The sequence below is a fragment of the Crocodylus porosus genome, unplaced genomic scaffold (genome assembly GCF_001723895.1).
Source record: "Crocodylus porosus isolate Cpor-Errol unplaced genomic scaffold, CroPor_comp1, whole genome shotgun sequence".
Lineage (NCBI taxonomy): Eukaryota > Metazoa > Chordata > Crocodylia > Crocodylidae > Crocodylus > Crocodylus porosus.
The window spans coordinates 33,539,098-33,559,332 of NW_017728907.1; the positions used below are offsets into that span (position 1 = coordinate 33,539,098).

General features: G+C 40.0%; 1 protein-coding gene across 3 annotated transcripts in view; it reads right to left on the reverse strand.

Annotated features, from left to right (window-relative positions):
- CCDC18 (coiled-coil domain containing 18) overlaps positions 1–20,235 on the reverse strand; it is a 69,528-nt gene that overhangs the window by 19,304 nt on the left and 29,989 nt on the right. For all 3 annotated transcript variants that reach the window (XM_019531097.1, XM_019531095.1, XM_019531096.1), the window contains 7 exons: positions 16,140–16,353; positions 14,341–14,440; positions 12,715–12,831; positions 11,822–11,965; positions 10,848–11,051; positions 8,946–9,083; positions 3,057–3,257 (listed from right to left, as the gene is read on the reverse strand). In XM_019531097.1, coding sequence (XP_019386642.1) covers positions 3,057–3,257; positions 8,946–9,083; positions 10,848–11,051; positions 11,822–11,965; positions 12,715–12,831; positions 14,341–14,440; positions 16,140–16,353 — 1,118 coding nt within the window. The remainder of the gene's footprint in view (positions 1–3,056; positions 3,258–8,945; positions 9,084–10,847; positions 11,052–11,821; positions 11,966–12,714; positions 12,832–14,340; positions 14,441–16,139; positions 16,354–20,235) is intronic.

Here is a 20,235-nt window from a genome sequence, read left to right on the forward strand (position 1 = left end):
TAACCTATGTGAAGTTCCATGCTGCTGTGGGCTCTCAAGGGCAGCTACTTTAAAGGTAGCTTGGTTATATCCACAGAAAATGCAGTCACAGCAGTGACTCACGTAGACATACCAGGGATTTGTCTAATCTCCTCTGGCAGTTAATTCTAAAAACTGGATCTTCCTCAACTGAAAATGCTTTGTCTCATGCATTTAAAGATTTAATTCAGGGCTTTGTAATCAGCAGTTACCCAGGATAACCACAACCAAACTATAAAGTAGAATTTCCACCAAATAAGTAGGCAGACAAAGTAATTTAGGAAAATGTGATGTTTTATTAGACCAGCTAACTAGTTGAAAAAAGTTGGCCTTTGCAAGCTTTCAGGCACAAGCACCTTCTTCAGGATTGGGGTCAGTCTGCTGGTGTTCTCTCTAGTGTCAAATGGAAGCTTTAAACCAATATGCAAAATGCATGGCAAGGAAGATCAGAGGGGATGGGAGTTAATAGGTGTGAGACAGGTAGGTGGGAAGGAGAAAAATAAATGGGGAATGTCCACAGGTGATAAAATGTAGACAGGTTATCTGGGGTTATCGGATAGCAGGCACACCCAATAACATTATAATGTGCCACATTATACATGCCTGCCATCTGATAACCCCAGGTAACCTTTCTACATTTTACCAGCCATGTTTTATCAGTTTTATCACCTGTCAACATTCCCCTCTTTTGTTCCCCTCCATATACCTGTCTCACATCTATTAACTCTTATCACCTTTGATCTTCCCTGCCACACATTTGCATTTTCACACACCTGCATTTTGCATATTGACTTAAGCTTCTATTCAACACCACAGAGAACAACAGCAGACTCTCCCTCTGCCTGAAGAGGGGTGCTTATGCTGAAAGAACAATTGTTCTACCTATTCAGTTGGTCTAATAAAAAAAATCACATTTACCCAAATAATCTTGTCTGCCTATGTCCTTAGATCAATATAGCTACAACCAACACCACCAAATAACTAAACTTTTATCTAAACTGCCACATTAACACATCTGTATGTTCAGACTGAATACTTTTCTTTGGGCTAATTACCACAAGAAGAAATTGCAGGGACTTATACACAATTGTAAAGACTTGTGCATATTTCTATAAGGATTGTGTATATTTATAAAAAACTGTTTTTATATTTTATAAACATACACACATTATATATAATCACACATTCACACCCACATATATACAAGGTTTGTCATGTGTAAAGTACACAAATAGGACTTTTAAAAATAATTTTACATAAAAACAAAGTTATAAAATGTGTACACATGTACTAATTTAAACTACAATGACAATCTTCCCTTGCAAAGTGTAGAATTACTTCTGTTTTCCCCAAATCCAGTCCTTCCACACAGTGGGATGAAAATTATGGTTTTACATCATAAAGGAAGTTGAATAGGATTATTCCTTCCATACTAGCATTTCTGTAAGCTCTTTTCAATTCTTTCCATTTTTTTGATAAAAATGAGTATGAAGAAAGTCAGGGTAATTTAAAAAAAATCAAAATTGGATAATTAGTTTGTTTCTTATTTACTTTTTTTTTAAAAGAGAAATAAATTAAATGCTTCACTTCATTAAGAAACCAAAAATACAAAACTGAATTTAGTTCAAGGCTTCACGTACTCAAATGAACACTACTGGGAGAAAAAAAAAAAAGATATCATAAATTTCTATTTTGCCATGTTGACTACCAGTACTTCTAGCTCTAATATTAGATTCAAATAATAGATTCTACAAAATAGTGTTTAGAGTTGACATTTTCCACCATTTGTGCTGTAAGAAACAAGAGTTTCAAAAACAGAACTTGGTGCAGTTACAGTAACTTTTGGTTTATACAAGGGTAGATTTAACAAATCCTGCTCTTCTGTAGCCAGAAGTACTTCTGTCCAAGTGTGACTTGCATCTCAAACTTTTTTTGCTAAGTAGAAGCATGCTCAGGGAAGAGTCCCATTTTCACCCTTTTGAATAATGCTCAACCTAGCTACGGCAGAGCTACAGCTTTGTACATCATTTGACACAGGCACACTGCCAATAGTTTCTGGCTACTATAGTATAAAGCTCAGTGAATAGACACGTTACACATAACTAAACAAACTTCCAATGAGAACCGATAGTCCCTTTACAGAATCAATGAACACATGGAGCTTTTATACTATAGTTCCTAGGTCACAAGAATCCCTCCAAACTGCATCCATTTTATAACTATGCCCACTAAGGATAGTTAACTTCCGTAGTGCATTTTTACACTTGTTTCAATCATTTTACACTTACCATTTCAAGTGTCTACTGCTTTTGCCTTCCCTAGCAGTTACATTTCAGCATTCTTAAAAAAAAAAAAAGGAAGTACCTAAATGAATAGGCCTGAAGAAGCCTTGAAAAGGGTAACTGTTACCTATAAAATGTACTTGGAGCAAGTCAAGTAAACACATTTGAAAAGAAAAAAATATATATTAAAACTGAATGCTGTTACCGCCTATTTAAGAATGGAAGACATTGCTTGAAGAATTACTCCTAACAGTGCATGAAAGTTCACTTGCTTAGATATTTGAAATACTACTTTATTATGATCTAAACAAAAGAGGAATGGGAATGACAGTAATAAACAAGATTTACCACTGATTTTAAGGGCCCCTTTGTTTGTTTCTACTCATAGAAATTGCACAAAATGCCTCATGTACAACATAGGCAGGCAAGGTTCTTTGAGTAGATGTGATATCTTTTATTAGACCAACTGGGTAGTTGGAAAAAAGTTCTTGGCAAACTTTTGGGCACAGCCACTCTTCTTCAGGTGTAGGGAGTCTCTGCTGTTCCAAGACTCCAAAAAATGAGAGAAGCTAAAAGTGTGGCAAGATGTCAGTGAGAATGTAAATAGGTAGAAATTAGAAAGATAAAAGTTAAAACAGGTAAGAGAGAGGGGGAGAAAGCGGGGGAGGGAGGGAAAAGGCCAAAGGGGGACATACAGTGATAGAATACAAGGTCAAAAAAGAGGCTGTCTGTGAATATGTTGCCTTCATAACTCACCTTCACAAGTAGTGCTTCATTTGCAGCACGAACTACTTCATCTCTGGCCTGAAGCTGCTGCTGCAGATTATTGACAGTGTCTTGAGCCTCTTCTAACTCCAGCTTCAGCTGCTGTAACTGCCCACTTAGATGCTGAGAGCCAGATTTCTGGGTGTCTATAGATACATACCACTTTTCCTGGTCTGTTTGATGAGCAAGCTTCTAAAAGTTTTAAGAAACACAAAGGCTATTTTATTCTTATTTCATGTACCATATTTATAGACTAAAAAGAATACAAAGAATAAATTCAAAACTCATCAATACTAACATATTAGGCTCAACTAAAGAGTAATTCATTTGTTGACAGGAACAAACACTCTTACCTTTCCAGTTGAAATCAAATCTGCCAATCTGTACCTTGGGAAACCTATCACTTTCAGAAAACAAACAAGCCACTTAGAAATAATCTTGAGTAAAAAAAATCAATCCCTTCCATCAACCCCCTTCAATACACTTCCATATTTTGCCATATCATCACTGTGGCTATCTCTTGCAATCAAGGATTATTGTCTTATCTGTGGATCTGAAAATGGCTGATGAGACCTATCCAGGATTGACAGACCCTGTAGCAGCTGGGGCATGTATTTCCATACAAGGTGGGTGGCTCCAGGTTCTTGGTTTGGTCCACAACATGCTGTTTCTGCCACTCCCATTTTTCTCTCTCCCACTGTTGTTGTAAAGTTTCAAAGTACTGAGACCCTTGCAGCAGACTCTTCTTCCATTTGGGGTGGTCCTGGGTGACAGTCTCCCACAAGTTGATATTGATGCTGCCTTTTTTCAAGTTAGCCTTGAAGACATCCTTGAAGTGCTTTCTCTGCCCTTGAGCACAAGATTCAACCGAGCTGGGGAAATGAAACCTGCTTTGGGAGTCTGGAGTTGGATATCTGACTGATGTGGCCAGCCTGGCAAAGCTGATGTTTATGATCATTGCTTTGATGCTTGTGGTGTTTGCTTGTGAGAAGATGCTAATGTTGGTGCATCTGCCTCCCCACTGGATTTGAAGGATCTTTCACAGGCTGTGCTGATAGTACTTCTCCAGTAACATGAGGTGAATCTTGTATGCTGCCCACATCTCAGCTCCATACAATAAAGCGGGGATCATGACTACTTGATAAACCATGAGCTTGGTTTTGGATCTGATGTTGTGATCTTTGAACACCCATTTCCTCAGGCTTTTAAAGGCTGCACTTGCACATTTGAGATGAAGTTGGATTTCTTCATCAATGTCAACCTTCTGCAAGAGAGGGCTTCTGAGGTACAGGAAATACTTAATGTTCTCCAGAGTCTCACCGTTAATCTGAATTACTGGAGCTGGGGTCTACTCATTAAGAGCTTGTTGGTGTAGCACCTTAGTCTTCTGAATGTTAAGCATCACTCCCATTTTCTTCCTCAAAAGACATCAACAACTGTGTGAAGGTCTGCTTCTGAGTGAACGCACACTACAGTATCATCAGCATACTGGAGCTTGATGATTGAGGTCAGGGTGGTTTTGACTTGGAGTTTAGATCCACTCTGACTGAAAGGTTGTCGGTGGGTCAAATGTAGCATCGTGGTAAGGAATATCAAGAAGAGTGCTGGAGCAATGATACCGCCTGGATTAACTCCTATCTTAACCTTACAAAGTTCTGTGATAGATCCTGTAGTAGTAGAATTGTTTAGGCTTCTGGCCTGCTTGACTAGAAAAACAGACAGAGACCAGAAGTACTGATACTGCTTATTTTAGTTACGTGTTCTGAGATGAGGAATCCTGCATGCCTTAATTTGTTTTGATATATTACCCTGAGCACAGGTGTTTTTTTAATTGCCTCTGTGTGAGTCAGTACTTTTATGTTTCTCCAAGGTTGTATTTTTTTCCTCTTCTTTCTTTCTCTGTCTTAAGTATAAAAATGCTTGTAAACTCATAGAGTTAGAGAATTCCTTTGAAGCAAACAAGTGGGTAACTCCCCCTGCTGTATGAAATTCTCCTTCTAATCACAGTATAGCCCTAAATAAAGAAAACTGGCTCTGTCAGTTCTGATTCAACCACAACGCGAAGTTTGATTTCTTCCACAATCCCTTATCGAGAACCACTGCGCACATACCATTATGAAGAAGGCAAAGAATGGTGATTAATTTCAGTGGGCACCCATACCTCAGGATTCTTCATAGCACTTCTCAGTTCACAGAGTTGAAGGCTTTTGTGAGGTCAAAGAAGGCCATGTAGAGGGATTTACATTCTTCCTGCTGCTGGCAAGCAGTGAAGATCATGTCAGTTGTTCCTCTTGATGCCCTAAACCCACACCGAGATTCCAGGAGAAGCTCTTCAGCAAGTGAAAGGGATGTGGTGGACAGCAAAGTGATCCCACTGGAATTTTCAGTTGGACTTTTTTCCTTTCTTGAAGACTGTCATGATCATGGCATCCTTGAGGTTATCTGGGATTTCCTCATCATTACAGATTTTTAAGACGAGGGCATGGAACTGTGATGAACTCCTCTCCCCACTGCTTGAAGATTTGGGCAACGATCCCATCAGCTCCAGGTGCCTATTTTGTCATATATGTATGAACCCACTCCTCTACCCCTTGTAGCAATCTCCTTCTTCAACTTCAATCGAGGAAAAACCAACAATTAAATGGAAAGTGTGCTTCCAGATGATTTAATCAGTTCCAGACCACTTATTTAAGGTAAGGAAGATGTGAAGACAAGTCAGAGTTCCAGAAAAGGAAATACTGTTGTCTGGTAACCCTTCCAAATCTGGAGCCATACATTTTCCTAGCAGAATACATTTGAGACACAGGCAGATATGTACAAAAGATATAGAGGGGGTTAAGATCCTTTAACCCTCTCTCATTACTAGTTTTATCTTGCTGCTTGCTCACTTTCTTCAAATGCATAGGCAAAAGATTACCTAAAAAACCCTTGGAACAGTTTTCTGCTACTGGATGCCTCCATGAAAGAGCACAAACCAGTCTTCAGTTTTTAAAGGAATGGCAGCCTTGCTGATTTCTTCCATATGGTTGATCTTCTTTCAGACCAAGGGGCAGCCATACAAAGTTTAAACTGGCCACAGATCACCTTTAAAACTGACTCATCAATTGCTGCAAATGCTTCTTTGATGAGCATTTATCTATCTTGCTAGATGGAATTATTATTTTTTTTTACAGTTGTTTCCTTTCATCCTAAAATCTCCCAAGGTAGCAATATTCCTAATTGGGTTATATATATCTTCATTTTTTTCTTTATACCAATCTGCTATCTTTCTCAGGTATTTTTTTGGCAAAATAGCGACGTCATTTCCTGAGGGGTATGAAAGGTGATGCTGATTCTAGACAGGAACAATATAAGAGTATAAAAAAAAAACTTTGGCCTTATGGAATATACACTGGGGGTGCATCCAAATAAGCACAGTCATGTGGTACGTGGCGCTGCAAACACATTTGAAGTTCCACATACTGCAATTTCCGGCATGCTTCATGCTGCAAGGGTGCATTGCCTGTGCGTGTGCTGTTTTCTTCCCCCCCACACAGGTTTTTTTTGACCCCTGGATATCCAGGGGTCAAAAAAATCTGCAGGAAAAAAAAACCCAACAGAGCAGCACATGCTTTGGAAGCACATGCTGCCGAAAAGCTGAGCCCGGCCATCCAGAGCTGTGCTGCAGCTGATGGCCAGGCTCCACCCAGCAGGATCACTGCAGCTGCAGCCCTGGAAGGCCCCCAAGACCCTAGGCAAGGCTGCTGGGGCCAGCACAGTGCTAGCCCCTACCTCCTCTATCACACCTGGGATAACCTGCTGTGCACCAAAGCATGTGTGGCATGGGTGTTTCCTGGCGACAAGTAGCTGAGGTGCAAGGTATGCCACTGCTAGTTGTCCTCAGGGAACCAAATGTCCACGCGCGTCTGGATGTGCCCTGAGATGTTTTCTTCGTAAAATACAGCTTTCCAAGATTTGCTCTGTTAACGCAACTCCTGCTTGCCAACAGTTTGCACTAAGTAGGACTGATAAAGAAGTTGAAGTCTTCCATGGCATGATCTGTGAGGTCAGATCTCTGATCCAAAAACAATTTTTTTGGATAGGCATGCTATCTTTCCAGAACCAGACAATGAATGATGATCCATTAGTGCAGGGATGGCCAATGTGCAGCATGTGCACCACAAGTGGCACAGGCAACCTCTGTGTGTGTCATGCAGCAGACCAGGAAGGAGATAGGCACCACAGCAGCAGACAGGGCAGGGAGCAGCATGCACAGCAGCAAATCAGGAAGCAGAAAAAAAGCGGGAGACTGGGCAAAGGCAAAGGACAGAACGCAGAGCAGCTGATTAGGCAGAGGAAAGGGACTGAAGTGGCACTTAGGGAGGGTTTGAGGTAATTTGTGGCATGCCCCAAAAAGTTGGCCCCTGCTACACTAGTGACTCAGATAAGCCTGTTTTTCTAATGCCTTCACATTCCATGACCTGCAAGTTGGCAAGGCATAAAAGATTAACATGAAAACTATTTAAATGAACTCAAATTCCTGGCTTCTTGGAATTAATTTTCTTTTCTTAACAATCAAGAACATTTTGTTTACACTTGTGCTGAGATATCAAATTGATGGTCTGTAGTAGAACAGTAGAACTTCATCACCCGAGAAGCCCTTTCTTCTTAGCTTGATTTATCTTTTTGTAAGTTCAGGTGTCAGAGTCACGTAAGCTGGTTTTGGATATAGAAGTAGACCATTTGATACAAGATCCTGCTAAAGAACATAGCCTTCCCTGACAATTAATAATGTTGAGTAATATCAGTAATATCTCCGATTTTTTTGTACTACTCTTTCCAGTTGGCAGAACAAGAGGAAAGGCACAGAAGTTTGGTTTGTCTTCTAGACTAACAGTTCTCAAACTATCTTATTGCGTGCCCCCTTCCAGATTTACCAACGGTCTACATACCCCTCCTACCTGCATACATTTTATATTTTAACTCCTTAAATGCCAATTATAATGAAAATTTAATCCACTATTACATACTTTCTCCCATGTACCCCCCAGAGATGATTTATGTACCCCCAAGGGTATGCATACCACAGTTTGGGAACCCATGTTCTAAACTTTCTTAGACCATGCATGTGCATGAATGCATGTATGTCCATGCATATCTATGAGCTTTTTCAAACTCTACTTTGCTTTGGTCTCTCAGAGGAATTCTATGTTTTAGGAAAGGGTGTCACCTATTTTTTCCTTAGGTTTTTCAACTGTGAAACAACTCTGAGTTTGTATCTCAAATATCTTCCCTTTTCTTTGTCAGAAATATAATTAGATATATGGCAAGGATGTGTATCCCTGTGGACGCAAATAATCACCGTGGGAGGAAGAAGAGCTTGATAGTATGCTGAATTCCTTCTCCTAGGAATCAGTCATTCATGAATACATGAGAGGTAGTTTGAGAGAAGAGGGTGTGAAAGAATATTCTGACTTATTATTGGAGTCTTTCTTGAGGACTTACACAGATTATTAGCCTGCTGAATTCTGAGGAGGAGTTACTTGCTTCTTGGAGGCATCTCTGCTGGAGTCTTTTAGCTCATATATAAAGAAAACAAAGAACATGGCCTGTCTACCAACTCAGAGCCTCTTCTCCTTACCTGCAGCTCCAGGGGATGTTTATGCTCTTTGCCTTAGTTTAGGCTTTATATGTTCTACTATGAAAGCAATTTCACGGGAAATGCCATTTGGAAAATGGATGTAGCAGATGATGATTCACTGTCTTGAAATAACATAAAAAGCACTAAACCACTACTATGTCTTCAGAACTGGAAGGAAAATATCCAGAAGGTGTGCAGTAGTGCTAGAATAAAAATGTACTATTGCAAAAATGCCAATCCTAGTAAGTTTTCTCTTTTACCTCCAGCTCATAAGCCTCTTTTAATGAGTCTATTTCTGCTGAAAGCCTTTTTATTTCTGCTTGCGTTCTTGCTTCTAACTGGGCTTCATGTGCTTGGGCAGCACCTAGTTCTTCTGCCAAACAGTTTGCACGAGCTTCCTGTAGGAGTAAATAATAAATGATAAAGGGAATGTACAATTAATGTTTTGCACCTTTCATCCAAAAAGCATTGCTTCTATTTGAATCATCTTGGATGAAACATGAATCTTATCTTTCCCAGTTTAGACAGCCTGGCTGGAGAAGTTAAACACTTACCTCATTTGTCCAACAGTGAGCTATCAGCAAAGCAAGGAATAAAAGCCAGGAATCAGTAAGCCAAATTTGCTTTTATTTAGTTTCTAAATCAATTCAAAGCCAAGCAAATACAAGAATAGAGTCATATTCATTCAAGAAGCCCAAAGGTGGCAGCCTCTTGCCCACACAGACTACAAATATCTTCGCCCCCCTCCACTCCTTCCAGAGTTCAAGATACCTAGCCCCACTGCAGCAAGAGTAAGCGCATGTATGAGACAGCAGCATGGAGGGCTGTAGAAGAAACAGGCAGTTCGTGCAGTTGCATGCTACCCAATCCCCCATGGCAGGTCAGACTTTCCTGGACAAGATTAAACCTCTTTACAGGCCAGATCCAGCCCATGGGCCATAGATTGCCAACCCTGAAGCAGCAGATGAAGAGACTTGTCCATCTTTACACAAGATGTCTCTGGCTAAACTCAGGAATAATCTAATGACTTTAGGTCCAAAATATTAGGCACAAGCAGCCAAAAGCAGGTGGATATCAGAGAGGACCACACTCAGCAGCAGTAGAATAAAGCAGAGCGCTACAATCTGGCTTAGTTATCAAAGAAGATTAAAGGGCTAGAATAAGATTTATGGAAGGGACACAGAAAGGAGAATTCTGACTGTCTGGTAAGACGGTGTGATGTGTGGAGTTATGATTGCTGTCCCTAGGCTGCAGAGCAGAATGGGGGGTGTTTAGTATTTCCCATGCTTCTGGGCTTTGCTGGTTGCCACATGGGGACAGGAAGGATTTTTTCCCCCTCCTGCTGCTACATGTGCCAGGTTTTTTTCACTTCCCTCAGAAGCATTGGGAGGTCCTTTCCAGCCCTTCTTTTCTATGGTTCTATAAGACCACTGTTTTGCTCCTTAATCGTTGCATCTTGCTTTGCAATGAAGGGATGAAAATCCTACTGCATAACAGCTAAATTATGGCTTTCAGTGCTGCTCCAAATTGGAACTATTCAGAAAGGAATTTTCCTTCAGCATAGCACACTCTTTCTTGGAGTTCCCTGAAGTGCAAAAGAGAGGTACACGTCCCGCTTCCTTAGAAAGTAGAGTGTATGTGTTTGCACTCCCTTCCTTTCCACATCTTTGGGTTGGTTATTGCCCCCTTGGGCAGTGAGAGAGCAGCATCTAGGTTCAAGGCAGCAAAGAAACTGCAACTGAACCTGACCCCTGCATGCAGAAAGAAAGTAGAAAAAGATATGCAGAAGTCTCCCACACAAGAATCAGACAGTCTAGTTGCTAGTAGATATTTAAATATGGAAACTCTTTCCCCTTCTTTGTTCCATATATCAAAAGTTAACTCACTTCCCTCTTCTCCCCACATATCCCCAGCCAATGGTATTTTTAAATTAGGGAAATTCTAGTCAATTCACACACCATAATGCTTCTGGAAGTTTATCCAATTTACATTTTAACATAAATGAAATCAAATGCTCCTGTGTCAATATAAAATTAATACTACTGACAACTTAGTATACACAAGTGTATGTAGCACACCCAGAAAACCAACATATTTTTCAATGGGTAATTCTACCATCTGTAAAAGCCAAGCTGCTTTATACAAGTTAATGGTTTGCTCACCTTTTCTTGAGAAAGATGGTTCACTTCTTCCAGTTCATGCGAGAGTCTGTCTGTTTCTCTTTGAGCTTGAACCAGCAGCCTGCGAGTCTCCAGCAGATCCAAGTGAATGTGCTGCATCTGTTCTCGTTCTAGCCTTAATTGTTGACCTAAATCTAGTGCTTCCTTGTACTGATCTGCAATGCACTTCTCCTGGTTTTTCATTGTCTATAACAAGAGAATAAAGCAAGTACCTACAGAAACAATATTCAACAATTTAACTTCCTTCTCCTCCCCTTTATTTAAAAAAAAATCAGTGCAATAATGCTTTTTGATCTTATTGTACCTTGAAGGAAGAGAGCACTTGATAGATCAGATCTGTGGTTCATCTAATTCAGTATTTTCTCCCTAACCGCAGATATTACAGTGAAAGGTGCAAGAAACTCAATACAGGACAATTATGAAGTAACTCACCCAGAAAACCAGTTTCTTTCTAACACCTATACTAAGCAGTGTGGGCCTATAAACTTTTATATTCTTTGTAAAATAATATCTACTGGGCATGTCTACAAGTGATGCTACATTGCTGCAGTGACATAGCTTATCACTACAGTGATGTAGCATCGGCAGGCACAAACCATGACATAGATGCTACATCGCTGTAGCAATAAGCTACCTCATTATAGCACATCATTAGGGCAACATAGCAGTTAAAAATAACTGTGTGCTGCCCAGGTGGTGCAATAACAGCTGTTACTCCACCATTATTTAGTACTGCCAGAAGGAGAACTAAATGACGTTGCAATAACAATGGCACCATGGAGGGCACATGTAGACACTCCCATTGTACCTTACTTATTTTAACAGCGTGCTCTCGTTATCTATCTATACATCTCTATCTCTATCTCTCTCGATATAGATATAGATATAGATATAAACTTTATTTTTATTATCATGGTTCATTGGAAAAAAAATATTCACCCAAGGAAACACCTTACCTTTTCAATACCTGTGAGTCTGTGTTCTTTTCTTTCAATTTCTTTTTTCAGTTGATTTATTTCTTGATCTCTCTGCAGCAGTTCAAACTCTTTTTCACGAAGCTCATCTCTAGAATGTTGTAGTTTGGCATCTAAACTCTCAATCTGACCATATATTAAGAAGACTAGAATTATGGGACACACTAAAATACTGAAAATTTCAAAACTTAAGTCAGAAGTATTTTCAACTACTACTGTCTTTAAATCCCTTTACTAATTTTTGTAATTTTAACCCATTATAAAAGAGCAATATTAAGGGGCACTTTTCAGAAAGTAATGAGACTAAACTTCTCTTTCCATACTACAGTTTCTTTCAGAAAATTCGTTTTAATTTATCAACTGTAATATTTTTGATGATTAAAAAGATATCACCAAAACCACAAGGGCCCCCTGCAACCTGCCATTTTGTTTTCTCTGGACTAAATTTAAGGCAGTTTAACTCGGATCCATTCCCTTATTACAAAGCTTTCCAGCTTCTGAGTGGCTGGGGTGCCCATGGCCCCCAGCCATACACCACATCACAGCCTCCCCGCCTTCCCTCTCCCACCATGTATTGCACCACACCCCCATACCACTTGTGGTCCCAGTTCTCCCCTGAGCTCCCCTGCCACAGGCTCCCTCAAGCCCTGCCAACACAGGGGTAGGAAGCAGAAGATGGAGGAGGACGAGGGAGCCTGGAAATTCTGGTGGCAGTGGGAGAGCTGGGCAGAAGCAGGAGAGCTAGGAGCCCAGGGGCTGCAGATAACTTCATGGGAGCCATATGCCAGGCGGACAGTCCTGCCCTGTCACATGCAGACATTAAGTCATGAGTTCCAACCACACTAACAGGATCTGATTTTTCAATGAATAAGTACCTGTTTGTTGCACTCCTTAATTTCTAATTCAGATTTCTCCAAACTGCCTTCTAATCTGATTATTTTCTGCTCCATTTCTCCCCTGTGTTCACGAATAGTCATATCTAACTGTGTAACCTAAAAGCAGGTAAGAGGAATAATGAACATTATGCACTTTGTTTTGAAGTACTATTAAGAACTTCAGGGGAAAACTGTTATAGAATAGCAAAGAACTCAACACACCCAGTGAAACAAATTCCTTCCAGACAGCACAGTGCAGCCACACAACAATGCATAGAGATTTGACATCTAGAGTCTAGAAATCTATTCTAACAAACCATGTACAAGAGAAGAGGGGAAAACAATTCTAATTCCATACATCTGTTCAACATGTAAAACAAGATCAATTACTCAACTTTAACTGCAGTTCATTGAGTGGACTATCAGTACAGAATTGTAGTCTTGGAATATGCCTATTTTATTTCACATGATGCTGTACAAGGAGGTGTAGCAACCAGGCACTTTCAGATCCTTCAACTTTTGTAGAATCTCGGAAGAAATTTTTCTTCTCTGAGAATTTTCATTGCTGAGAGTGACAAGCAGTAACTCTCTAATAAAGTGACTTTGAAAAGACTAATTAAACAATGGCTCCAGGACTTGTCTCCTGATCCTGAAACCATTATCAACAGTAAAGTTGTGAACAGGTATGAAGTAAACTTCAGGCAAAAACTCTTTATAATTCCACAGTAAGATTTTCAACTGCATGCTTAGGAAGTTACTTTAGATTTAAGCAAATGTGTTCTGAGATTCAAGAGAACAAGAGGGATCTCAGAGCATGATAGGAGTCTTAAGACAATATGTCAAGCACTGAGAGATTATTGCCCATCCTGTAACTTTATCATTAAAAGACAAGAGCCATTTTAGGGATTTACATTTACAAGAAGCAGTTAAGGGCCCATTTAGCACCTGCAGTGAGTAATCTGGTAATCTTGCTATTGTCTGGTAGCAAGAAAACAGGCATACCAGTTATCTCATTTGGATCAAATGACCACTTGAGGAATGAATTTGTGATGAGCAAATAATATCAACCTTATTCTCATTAAAAAAACTGGATGAGGAATTAAACCTTGAAACTCAGACTTATCTAGCTAATCTTACTATGTAAGAACAGTCTTTGGGGTGGGAGAGAGAAAAAATTCTGCCAGAGATTCAAATGCAGATCACATCAGCTTGGTCAGTATTAAATGGGAGTCTCACAAAAGCAGAGAAAGGAAAATATTCAACTCATATTTTAAAAAATGTGAGCGTCAATACAATAAGGATGTTATACTAATTCTGGTATAAGGGGTAATGTATACAGAAGTGAAGGTAAATTTAACTTGATTTAAACCCAGACCTAAAGGTTGGAGAAAAAGTAAATTTTCGGAAACTAAGAAGCACTATCCTTTAGCACCTTCACTAAGCAGTAGTCTGAAGTAGCCATTTGTATAGCCTCTGGTGACTACATGAATGCTCTGTGTCAGCAAAGCTCTCTGCAGGAGTGAGACTACAACAATAATTTGGGCATTTTTACCAAATGTTGAGCTTTAAGTAACCAGCTGCTTAACAAGAAATACTCTAGTACCATGCTTTAGAAAAAAATCCAACCTGAGCTGCTCTTTGTTTCAGTTCCCAGTTCCTTTCTTTCAGTGCCTGGTCCATGTCAAGCAGTTCTTGCTTTTTATCTGCAATTTCACCTTTGCATTGCCTGCAATTTCCATGTGAAAAATAAAAGCACGTAGATGTTTCTCTCCTTTGTAAAGATGCACCTCACCAACTCCCAGCTTCAAAAAGATCATATTTTCATAAATCTGAAAGACCTTGCATTTGAAAACCCCCATATTTTAAAAAATAGTTAAATTAATTTAATTGTGCATCGTATTTAACATTCAATCATAACTTCCTCATTAAGACAGTCTCTGCCTCGATGATGCCCTCTATATCATTATAAAGATAGAGACAGTCTAAATTTCTGATTCTCTCTCTCTTGAAGAGAAATCTGAATTTGCAAGGCATGCACAGGTACTTGAACAGGAGGAAACTACTGCTGCTGCCATACCTGATACTTCTTTAACCCACGAGGCATTTGATTTTCCTTCTCACTTGCCCTTTCCACATGATTTCCATAGGCTTTACTTGAAAGCTCCTAGCCACCAAACAGTTGTCAGCAGCTGTTATGCGCTAGACTACTATTTCATACAGTGTATATGGGCAGAGGTATAACTAGAAGGGTTTGTGCCCTGTGCAAACCCTGATGGAGAGCAGGGGTGGGCAGGAATCTTACCTGCTTTGGCCATCTCCCAGCTGCTGCATCTTAGTCTCCCAACCCCTCTTGTTGCCAGAGCAACAGCACAGTGTACATGCATTAGTAGTCAGGTACAACAGTAGCAGCATGGGGCTGCTCCTGCTCCCAGGGCATAGACTCCCCAAGGAGCCACCATCCTGGTGTCTCCACTAAGGTGATGCCTGAAGCTGGTGCTTCACTTGCCCGCTCCAAAAATGTTATTGGATAGTGGGGAGAAGAGATGAAGAAAGAAAGAAAGAAAGTTACACAGCAGCAAATGATGCAAAAAGGGAGTGAGATAACATGCATATGTGGAAAAAGTTAAATAAAACCTTTAAAATAGATGCCACCATGGTAACCGTCTCTTCCCTTACATAAACCAAGGACCTGAGCTGGAAGCCAGGTATTACTCCTCTCTTTTCCTGATAGTGGTAGCATGCACTCTGTTCCTGTAGATCTCTCCCCCGCTCATGGCCTCCTTTAATATTGATATGGATAGAGAGCTCTCCATGGATGGAGAGCCAGAGATGGAAGCTACTCTAAGTGTTGCTTCTCTTAGCAGACAAGCTCCCAAGCACTCACTCTCAATCAGAAGTTTAAAATGACAAATGAAAATTAAAAACTATTTTCAGCACATTATATAAAGTACTTCTAGATGTGAAAAACTTTTAAGATAGAAATTATTTAATTTCTTGACTGAGCAAATGAATACATATCTCATTGAAATCAACCTAGTATTTTCAAATGTGGGTGCCTAGAGTCAGGCAATTAAACCAACATTTAAGTACCTACAATGTAAGATGTTATTATTTTCAAAGGTACTCAGTGACCATATCTCCCAGTAACTTCAGTGACCAGCTGTGGCTCCTCAGCATGTCTTTGAGTCAGGCCATTTTTAAGATTTGAATTGGGAAATACTATTTTAACAGATTTTGAAGACATTTCCAACACAGTAATTCCTTATAAAATATTCACTTTTTAGACACTGAAAACGTTAGAGACTACTTTGAGTTATCCCCAAACTATTAACTATATAGAGATTACAGAGAACTGATAGAAATACTACAGAAAACAACAACCACAAGTTTCACTGTTTCTAAGATCACAATGAAAGCTAGCTCACCTAAGCTCAGCTGTCAGATCCTTGATAGCAGCATACTTCTCCTCCAGTGATAACTGTGCATTTTGAAGAATCTCTCTCAGGTCCTGTAGTTGTCTCAAAGTGATTTTTAACTCTCCATGGGCATTCTGTAACTCAGCCTCCAGCTCTGCTATTTTCTGTAAGGCATTCTTGTGACAAGTCTCACTCTGAAGCAGTTTATCTTCTAACTCAGTCACTACAATGGTTAAAAAAAGTGTACTGACCAATAAGTTAGGTTAAGTGATGCTTCTACAAATTAAAAATTCTAGCATTCAACTGTTTTTAACACTAACAAGTTTCAAGGACATTCAAGAAAAGCAATTCCCCACCAGTTTCCATGAGAACACTTTCATAGTACCAAACATTTACAGCTTAAGTTTAGGAAGGCTGTACGTTACCCAGCCTCCTCAATTCTTTTTGTTCAGTTCTGAGTTTTAAAGAAAACTGCACCAAGTAGAAAAAGTACCATGTTTACTCAAATATAAGAATATCCTGATTATAAGAGCCCCATCATCATTAGATTTTATATATGGAAAATTTATGAATTTGATATAATTTTCCAGGTACAGAATCTAATTATTGGAGGTTTGCCTTGAATTTGTCCCTTTCCCACTACTACATCAAGGAAAATAAATCTGGGGAGTCATGTAACCCCTTTGCCCCCTGAGTCCCAAACTTCTTCCCTCACTCGTTACTGTCAAACTCTTGCTCTCCCTAAGCACACAGAAGTATGGAGCAAATTTGAAAACAATGACCTTGAAATAAACTCTGCTTGTAGCAATTTGTATATAGTACCCACTAACTTAGTTCACCTGGAACTCTTGGCATTTTACCCTTTTTTGAAACTGCTTCAAGTTTTAGCGCAGGTACTCCATAAATACACTTTTAATCAGCCCCTTTGCACCTTTTTCTAACTGAAAGCTTCTACATAATACCTTTTTTTTAAACAAAATTTTTGTGTTCTAAGCCAAATCAGCCAAATCAAGTCCAAAACCATGAGTCAGTCCAAAACTATATGTCACCCTACAACCAGCAAACATCCTCCACCCCCACCAGGGACTTCAGATATTCCCCAGGGGATAACTGATCTTTTAGCGTGGTTTAGTACCTGCCAAAGTCCTGGGTCTTAAAGCCCACTTTATGGAAATTGGTAGCTCCTCCCTAGCTTGCTTCTGCAGCCATATGGCTGAGGGCAGGCAAAACTTGCATGTAGGATGCCTGCCAAAAGACTTTGTAAAACTTATATATAATACCAACCAAGAATGATATGGGCAGGGGTGAAGCGGCTGGGATGGACTGCCACCCTGTAAGGTCCCATGCTGCTGCTGTCCTGCCTCTTGTGGGGTGGGGGGACTGAGGCCACCCTCTGTCCAGTCCTCAGTGCAGCTTTGGAATCATGGTGGCATTCCCCCACACTTGGAACACTCTGATCGGCTGTTTCCGTCAGCCAATCAGAGTGCCAATAAAACATTACAGACAGACAGACAGACAGACTTAGGTTTTTAAAATATTAGAATTTTGAAACATTGAAAAAATAAAACTAGAGCAAGTAACAAGCCTGCTGACATTTGGAAACCAAAGAGCGTGACAAATCATGTTCTGGGAGAGAGAGGGCTATGAAGAGTTCTGGAATTCATACAAGGAAAAGCATGATGATGTAACCCTGAGAGGAATTAGATTCCTAGCTGGAGAGCAATCCCAAGAGTGTGTCACAATAGTCAGGATGTTCTCAGAAATAATACATGAAGCAGATATCAGAGGATGGATGGAGAGTTTTAGATAAGTATAAAATTTAGAGAGAGGTGTGGAAAGTAAGAGCAACCCTGGAAAAAGACAAATTTGACAGCGGAAGAGTGAAACACTTCAGTCATCCAGCTAGGACCCCAAAGGGGATACATAATGTATCACGGGCAGCCCAAAATATGCAGTCAGTATGGGAAAAAAGGGCACACTGCAGCATTCTGTGCATCAACCTGCTGCTACAGATGTAATGAGACAGGCCATAGAGCCAGAGACTGCCAGAAGACACTTAACTGTACAATCTGTAAGGAGGAAGGGCACCTTTATAGGAACCGCCCTATTGTCTATGCTAGCGAAGTAAGAGGAACACAAAAAACAGAGGTGGAGCAAATGGAAATCCACACAGCAGAAGAAACACCACAAGAGCTGGAACTGGAGAGGAGACCAAGCACTGACATTATAACAGAAGCAGCCAGGCAAGCAATGATAGTGGAAGAGGAAGAGGTACAGCAAAACACAGATAGCTCTGATGTAGAAATAACAAAAGTGAATGAAACCGAGGAGTCACAGAAAATGGAGGAAGAAAACAGACAGGAAGAGGATGCTGGGAAACCAAAAGGGAAAAGGAAGAAGTCCAAATCCATGTGCCAGAAAAAGGTAGAACATGTGGGGGGGAAACATGACAAGCAAGGAAAAGGAGGTGGAAAAGCAGATGGGGGGATATAGAAGAATGCGAGAGAAAACAAAGCAGAGGAAGACGATCCAGCTCTGAATAGAAAGGTGCAAACCAGACCAAAAACAACAATATGGCTGGAAGAAGGAAAACAAACTACGACATCAGACAGCAGTAGTATAGAAGACCTCTGAGAAAGATCCTGATGGAGATTACAATAACATCTTTAAATGTAATAAGTATTCAGACAATGAAGAAATGGAGAAAGGTAGAATGCATCTTACAATGATTAGAAGCAGATATAATGGGTCTTCAAGAATGCAGCATATTAGCAGAGAATGATTATGGACATTTGATGGAAAGATGGACAGCTGGACCATCATGGTGGTCTGGAACAGAAAGCTCTAAAGCAGTGGGAGTGGCACGTCTGATAAAGAATCCAAGAGTACAGTTCAAACAATTCCAAGAGATAGTGTGCGGGCACATACTGAAACTAGTGATAACAATGGGAGAAAGAGATAAAAATCTTTAATATCTACACACCCACAAACAGTGCTCAAAGAACAGAATTATTCCAGAAACTAGAAATATACATGCATGGGGGTACAAAACGAATCACTGTAGGTGATTTCAACTGTGTAACAGAAGCAGCCCAGGAAGGATGTAGCACCGACAAGACAATGGATATATTGGCAAAAATCCTAAGGGAAATGATTAAAAATGCAGGATTGGTAGATGTAGGGGTGAACTCCAGAAAAGCAACAAGATTTGACCCAGGAGGAAGGAGGTCCTCAAGAACTGATGTAGTCCTAGCACCAGAGGGACTGGAAGTGATATGAAAGAATGTAACACTGGTTGCAATGAGTAACCAGTAAGCACTAGAAGTTAAACTAAGAACAGGCCAGAAGAGTCAGAGAGGGAAATGGGTGTGGAAGCTAAACACAAAATTATTATAATGAACAACTCTGCAAGGAATAGGTAGCACGATATAAATACTAGAAAACAGTGAAAAAATACTTTAAAAACCCATGGTATTGGTGGAGAATGATTAAGAAATGAACAGAAGAGTTCTTCCACAAAGTAGGACAGACGGAAGTGCAAAAGGTAGAGATGACAACTGAAAACCCTATAGGGGGAATTGGAGATGTTGCAAAAACAAGCAGCATAAGGCAAAAACAAGAAAGAAGAGATTGCAGAGAACAAGAGATGAATCAACACATGGTTTAGGAAAACAGTGAAAGAGAAGAATTTCTTAATTTGAGCACCATGGCCAGAAGAAGGAGAAACATGGAATAACTATTTCTCAATCAAACTCAAAGCAGCAAAAAAGGGACTGCTGACAGCGATGACAACAGAAGAGAAAAGAGTAATGAGACAGGAAGAAGTGCCTGAAGTGGCACGATCCTACTATGAAGTATAAAAGTAAAAGTATTGTATAAAAGTAAAGGGACAGACTAAACGAAAGTCCAGTCATTTGTAGAGGAAATTGTACAAAGAATAAACAAAGAAGAAAGAGTGAAGATGGAAAGAGAAATCACCCCTAAAGAGGTGTTTGAAACAATGAGAAAACTAAAAAGAGGGGGAAAACACCAGGCTGAGATGGATTACCATGTGAATTTTATGAGAAATTTTGGGAATACATAGGGCAGGACCCAGTAGAGTTAT